This window comes from Bos indicus, chromosome 8 (assembly GCF_029378745.1).
Source record: "Bos indicus isolate NIAB-ARS_2022 breed Sahiwal x Tharparkar chromosome 8, NIAB-ARS_B.indTharparkar_mat_pri_1.0, whole genome shotgun sequence".
Lineage (NCBI taxonomy): Eukaryota > Metazoa > Chordata > Mammalia > Artiodactyla > Bovidae > Bos > Bos indicus.
The window spans coordinates 83,271,762-83,278,968 of NC_091767.1; the positions used below are offsets into that span (position 1 = coordinate 83,271,762).

Consider the following 7,207-nt stretch of genomic DNA (forward strand, 5'->3'; position numbering starts at 1 on the left):
TCACAATCCTATAACAAGTATTGGTGAATATGTGGAATAATTGATAATTGCTAGTGAGAATGCTGGTGGTACAGCTGTTTTGGAAAAAAGTCTGGCAGTTCATGGAGTTACCATGTGATCCAGAAATTCTACTCCTAGGTATATATCCAAAGGAATTCAAAACAAATGTCCACACAGAAACTTATACGTGAATGTTCATAGCAGCATTATTCATAATTGCCCTAAAAGTTCACTCACAAATGGATAAAACTGTATAAATCTGGCCTGGCCACTTTATGTTTACAGACACAGTCACACATGTAGGTAGATAAGCACACTGATGCTATCTGTGTGCAGTAAGGACTGGAAAACCTCCAAATAGCCATTTATTTATTAGCATTAAATAAATGACAATTAAGCCATACAATGCAACAATTTGTTGTTTAGCCACCGAGTCGTGTCTAACTCTTCTATGATCCCGTGAACTATAGCCCACCAGGCTCCTCTGTCCATGGGATTTCCCAAGCAAGAATACTGGAGTGGATTGCCATTTCCTTCTCCAGGAGATCTTCCCAACCCAAGGGTCAAACTAAAATCTCCTCCTGCGTTAGCAGGTGGATTCTTTACTACTGAGCCACCAGGGAAGCCCTACAATGGAACAACATGCAACCATTAAAGAGACCACTCTTGTGGGGAGGGGAGGGGAGCGCAAAAAAAAAAAAAAAAAAGAGAGAGAGAGAACAACTCTTGCTGGTATGGCACAATTTGCAGAAACTTAAATATGAGTAGAAAACTGAAGGGAAATAAGATGTTACCAGAAAGGGAGACTAATTATATTTATATATCTGTTTTGACTTTAAAAATGTGCATACACTATTTTCAGAAAACTGAGGGAAAAACAAATTGAGAAGGATGGTACCAGGTTGCCATTTGCTGAGGATGAGGTCTCAAGCCTTGCCTACAAGCCCAGTAAAAAGAAATCCCCACTTTGCATCCTAAGTTACTTTACTTATCACACCCAAACAAACTGATTTAGTACCATTTTTCCCAGGAAGACAAGACTGCCACTAAGGGATACATGGAGCAATTCTAGGGGAAGTTCATTTCCTTAACCCCCTGGGTTAATCTTACTGAGATTAGACCCGTCCGTTATGTGGGCTTGTAATATAAATAAGAGTATTGTGATTATATATGGTGCACCAATTCTTGCCTCAATATTCTGCTTGGTGATATTTTCTGATATTAATTCATTGATCACTACCTCAGTAGAGCAAGCCACACTGCATTTTTTTCTCCATAAAGAAGGAAAATTTACTTCAATGACTTTGCTGACAGAAACTTCCTTTTAAACATAGACATTTAAAAGTATATATGTATACATTTAAATCCACATATCCTACTTTATGGTATTATACTTCGTATCTATTTTGGTCTAAGCAGTAATTAAAACCAAATGAGGCAGTTCTACACGTACTAATACAAAACAATCCTTTTGCTAAGAAACACTGAAAACAATGTCCAAAACAATGCTGCGGTGCTTGGGTACGGTAGAGAATGTATACATGTAAACATGCCAGTCTATTTCTAGAAGGATTCACGAAAGACTAGCAGTGTAAGCTGCCTTCAGGTTTCGACACCCGGTTGCTGAGACCAACTTTTCTCTATATATAGTACTCCTGTTTACCTTTGGAATTAAGAATTCTGTACCAAGTAAGTGTTACTTGTCCTAAAATCAAATGTTATTCAACAAGGTCCTTCGAAGAGGTGTACATAACAAGACATAAGGACGGCGTGTGTCCTTCACCTGGGCCATCTCCTCGGCAGTGCACACCAGTGGGACCTGGGCGCAGGCTAAGCAAGAGGGCTTCACCTCCTACAGCGCCAGGCGCTAAGGTGGAGCTGGGCAGGTGCCAGTGAAGACACGGCCTTACAGCAACCTCTTCCTCCTCCCGCCTCCTCCAGTCCCCAGGGGCCTCTCATTCAATGTAGAAACCTTCCGCTCTACACTCTACTTTCTGTGAAATGCACCTTAGTTTCCAACTGCCCATCAATCTAAAAAAAACATTTCTAATAAATTTCTGTGTTTGAACATTTTCTAAATTAATGTTCTGACCACTCCAGCTCACCTGGTTTTTCAAAGGCTATGAGCGGGAAACAGTTTACATCAATAAAAACCCTACACACCGAGGTTTACACACTCCACGCCACAAATAACAGACTGAAAATTCCCTCAAAATGTAGACTAAGCTGGGCTGTTTACAAAGCGTTTCCACATACATCATCACATTTAACGCCTTCCACAAGCTTCAGGGTCAATCCTGGCAAACCCTACGGCTCCCAAATTGGATTTATAAAGTCTTCAAGACTTGTAGAAGAGGCACTAATAATAAAGCAGCTATCAAACGGCTGCTTTTCTACCTGCAATTTCTCAGAAGTGACAACTCTGGGCATTCATCACACTGAACGGTTCAAGTGCCATCAACGTGACATTCCTTCCAGAAGCAAGACAGGGGAATTATCCCGAGGTCTGGGGTGTGCTAGTGCGCGCGCTGGGGACAGGACGAGTGCAATGAGGACCAGGGCGAGGATCTGGCTTCCGCGCCCGGCCAAGGAACGCCGCCCCAGACGGGATTTCCCACAGATCAGCGGAGGTTTGGCAAACGCCAAATAAACACTGCAGCTCCGGTGCCGGAGCGTTCAGCGCGCTCGGGGAATCCTTTGGAGTGATTCGGAGGTTCAGACTCCTTAAGGGCCAACCGAGCTTGCAACCCTAGAGGCGGTATCAACTCGAATTTAGGAAAATCCCGAGGCGCCGAACAGACGCCAGCAATTTAGAAAGGTGACCCTCGGGCCATCCTTCTGGGGTAGGAGGATGCAAAACAGATAAAGTTACAGCTCTCAACAAACGCAGATGGGAACTCGGGGTTGGGGGGCGCTCCCAGAGCCAGGATCCTGAGGGGGGTGTGGCCACCCCCTGAAGGGGGCTTTTAGGGGGTGGCGTGGAGGCGTGTCAGTCGGCCCTGGGAGACGCCTCTGCTGCCTTGGGTGGGTGGGCTGGGACCCCCCCCCCCCGCCCCCCCGAGACGGGTGCCGCGTGTTCCAGGCGCCCCGCCATGCTCTCGCTTGCCGGCTCACCGGTGATATCCAGGTACAGATCGTCCTGCTGGTCCAGGTGGTGCAGTTCCTGCGACGTGGAGCTGCGGCTCTTCTTCACTCCCGGAGAGGACAACGAGCACCGCCGCGAGCAGGGGGGCGCGGCGGCCCAGTTCGGCCGCCGCTCGCTCTTCCGCTTCATGGAGGCGGCCGCGGCCCGTCAGGGGACCACGACCATGGCCTCGCGCGCCCACTAGCCCGCCGAAGCCCCCGCCAACCCCGCGCGCGGGCGCTCGGGGCGGCGGGCGCGGAGCGGCGCTGCGGCGACAGCAGGCGCTGGCGGAGCCCGGCGGGAGGTGGCCGCGCGAGAGCCGGAGGAGGGGCCTGGCCCACCGCGCCTGCCCCGCTCCCTCCTGCGGCCGCCGCGGGACCCGCGCAGCAGCCCTCGCTACAGCGCCTCCTGCCGCTGCCGGCGCCCCCCAGCCCGCCCCCAGGTGCCCGCAGCCCGCTGGCGCGGCCGAGCCGAAGGTGCTGCCGCCAGCGGCTGGAGCTGCCCGGGATAACCGCGCGCGCCCACCGCAGCCACTGACGCTGCAGCGGAGGACCCGGAGCACAGCGGGCCGCGGCTCCTGGGGACCCCAGGAGGGCTGTTCCGTGGAGCTTCATTCACAAAAAAGGGCCCACAAACCTCCTCGGGGCCCGCAGACTGAGGCCTTTCATTGGTCAGCGGGGCGTGACGTCACGTAGATGGGGCTTTTCTACCGGCAGGTAGTTGGTGACGCCATAAAGAAAAGTCTGAGTGGTTCCGCCAATCAAAGATAAAAGTGTGCTCGTGACCCTTGGCAACCTCCCGTACTTTTCTGCTTCTTCTGTATTACCGGAGTGCCTAGACCCCAGTTCCTAACTTCCTAAATTTAGAGAGTCACCGAAGCTTTACACAGCCTAACAACTTAACTCCAGTTCTTTGGCATGTATATATATTTTAAGTATTTCTTCGTTTCCCCTGCAATTTTGCCGAGTGAAAGGGGCTCTTGCAATGGCTACTGGCTTGGAAGAGTATGAACTTCTTAAACTGTCTGCTGTTATTATAGACTTAAGGTAGAGTTGATTTCAGAACTTAGTAACTATTAAATCAGCTACGCTCTTTTTATTTCATTCTGACCCATGCCCACAATTCGAATAGACCAGGCAAAGGGCTATTTAAGAGGACAAAAAAATCTACCGTGGAAACAACGACTTGCCATAATGGTTTGCACCTCGAAGTCCTTCATCTCGGAATCCTGCATCCAAATTGCATGCCAGGTGCTAAGTTTTGTTTTTGTTTTTTTAACCTAAGGTATCAACAGGTCCTTAGGTAAAATACTATATTGAACGTTGAAGTAAAATCAGTATTGCAGTATTGAAGCAAGTGACGAATTTAATCCATTACCTTTTATCAGGCAAACTGTAAAGTTATATTCCTTTTTTTTTTTCCTACTGGGTTAAAATAATGCCTGGTCTTTCTAGAACTTAACCAAAACTGTCATTTTGGAAGGCCTTTAAATTTCCATGATGGCATGGAAAAGGTTGACAAGACTGGAGGGCAGTATTTAGATTTCATATCCCCCAAATTCCTAATTTTTCACCAGTAAACGTTTTACACTGCAATTGCTGCCAGCCTCTAGAAGAAAAAAGATGAATTTGAGTCAGTTCCCCAGGAAGCCTCTCAGAAATGCAAATTTCCATGAAGTACCTCCCAGAGGGGCATTGACTTCTACAGTTGAAGGCCTTTGCCTAAAGCACTACTAATTAAGGAGAAATGGGGTTTGGGGAAAGCTGTGTCTGTGTGACTGTGGCTTTTGAACAGTCTGGAACTAGAGGTCTGCCACTTAGACCTGAAACTTAGTAATCATGTTCATTCTCCCCTTGCCCCATAAGGAAATCAGTCAGGGAAGGCCTTAAATTTAAAATGATCTACATGTTGTCTGTAAGGGTAGCAAAGAAGCAAGAGAGTTGGGAGGCTGTGAAGTACTGGTGCAAACACAGCCTATACAAGCAGAAACCTACCCAACCTGTTGCAGGAAGGCGGACCCCTTCCAGGGCCCGAAACTGGGCTCTTGTCTAACACTCAGAAATGAATTGTCCAAGGAGACACATGTGCTGACAAAACAAGAGATTTTATTGGGAAAGAGCACCTGGGTGGAGAGCAGTAGGGTAAGGGATCCTAGGAGAACTGCTCTGCCGCTTGGGTCGCAGTCTCCGGTTTTATGGTGATGGGATTAGTTTCTGGGTGGTCTTTGGCCAATCATTCTAATTCAGAGTCTTTCCTGGTGGCGCACGCATCACTCAGCCAAGATGGATGCTAGCGAGAGGGATTCTGGGAAGTGGACGGACACGCGGTGTCTCCTTTTGACCTTTCCCAAACTCTTCCGGTTGGTGGTGGCTTATTGGTGGTGGCTTATTAGTTCCGTATTCCTTATCAGGATCTCCTGTCATAAAACAACTCATGCAAATGGTTACTATGGTGCCTGGCCAGGGTGGGCAGTTTCAATCAGTGTGCTTCCCCTAACAATCCCACTTCCTCTGTTTTGACTGAGAAGAGGAGGCCTTTCGCACTGAACTGAGGCTCAGTGATAGAACGGCTGCCGTTTTTTCAGACTACCTGTCATTTTACAAGAGTAGGTCTTGGTTTTTGTTTTATTGTCTTGATGCCGAGCAGAGCCCTGTGGGACTCCTGGGCATGGAGGCCTTTTTGTACCCCATTTCTTATAGGCAAGACTCCAGCCTCCATGACTTTCTCTCAGTTCCAAATGGCAGAACAGTTGCTAAAGAAAAGAGGAACAGCAAGGAAACCACCTGAAGCAAGATTAAAGGACCAGAGAGGCTTATCATTTCATGGCAAATCGATGGAGAAACACTGGAAACAGTGACAGACTTTATTTTAGGGGGCTCCAAAATCACTGCAGATGGTGACTGCAACCATGAAACTAAAAAGACGCTTACTCCTTGAAAGAAAAGTTATGACCAACCTAGACAGCATATTCAAAAGCAGAGACATTACTTTGCCAACAAAGGTCCATCTAGTCAAGGCTATGGTTTTTCCTGTGGTCATGCATGGATGTGAGAGTTGGACTATAAAGAAAGCTGAGCGACGAAGAATTGATGCTTTTGAACTGTGGCGTTAGGAGAAGACTCTTGAGAGTCCCTTGGACTGGAGATCCAACCAGTCCATCCTAAAGGAGATCAGTCCTGGGTGTTCATTGGAAGAACTGATGCTGAAGCTGAAACTCCAATACTTTGGCCACCTGATGCAAAGAACTGACTCATTGGAAAAGACCCTTGTGCTGGGAAAGATTGAAGGCAGGAGGAGAAGGGGCCGACAGAGGATGAGACGGTTGGATGGCATCACTGACTCAACGGACATGAGTTTGAGTAAACTCTGGGAGTTGTTGATGGACAGGGAGCCCTGACGTGCTGCAGTCTATGGGGTCACAAAGAGTTGGACACGACTGAGTGACTGAACTGAACTGAGGCCTATCAAGATTAGGAAACTGGACCACCTAAGACCCTGAACACATGGTAATCTTGTCAGCAGCCACACCCTCTTGAAACTTTTCAGAAGGAAGAATACAAGACTGTTACTGCCTTGATCTTTATCCAATACTCCTTCTGACTATATAACCTTTCTCTGCTCACCAGGAAGTGGGCCACAGTTCTAGTGCTAGCCTACTGTGTTCCTCCTTTGCCTGGCAAAGTAATAAAGCCATTCTTTCTTTCTCCTCCGTAATTCTGTCTCCGTATTTCCCTTTGGCACTGGTGCACAGAGAGCTAAGATTTTGGTAACAGTATTGAGGTATAATTGACATATAACATTATATTAGTTTCAGTTGTACAAATAGTAATTTGAGCAAAATATCACAGTAAATCTGGTTAACATTGAGTAGGTCTTGTTTTGAATAGAGGATACATGGGAGTTGTCCAGTTGGCTCCTTAGATTAAAGAAATTCAAGTACTCTTTGACATTCTGTTTATTTGAGAGTGACTTATCTAAATGTCAGGCTAAGGTTAAGATGTCAAGAAGTTCACTTATATCAATTTGTTTTCTCTCACCTTCAAATGCAATGTTCAGGCTAGAAACTCTAATAAGATACATATG

General features: G+C 47.2%; 1 protein-coding gene across 13 annotated transcripts in view; it reads right to left on the reverse strand.

Moving 5' to 3' along the window:
- Positions 1 to 3,381, reverse strand: part of CDC14B (cell division cycle 14B) — a 161,527-nt gene extending 158,146 nt beyond the window's left edge. For 4 of the 13 annotated variants that reach the window (XR_011568158.1, XM_070795108.1, XM_070795101.1 and 1 more), the window contains exon 1: positions 3,115 to 3,379. Coding sequence is in view for 12 of the 13 variants with exons in the window: in XM_070795108.1 (XP_070651209.1) it covers positions 3,115 to 3,274 (160 nt within the window). In the remaining variant the exon portion in view is untranslated. Of the gene's footprint in view, positions 1 to 3,114 lie in introns of all 13 variants that reach the window. The other 9 variants (XM_070795106.1, XM_070795104.1, XM_070795098.1 and 6 more) reach the window with 4 other exon arrangements.
- Between the last annotated feature and the right edge of the window lie 3,826 nt (positions 3,382 to 7,207).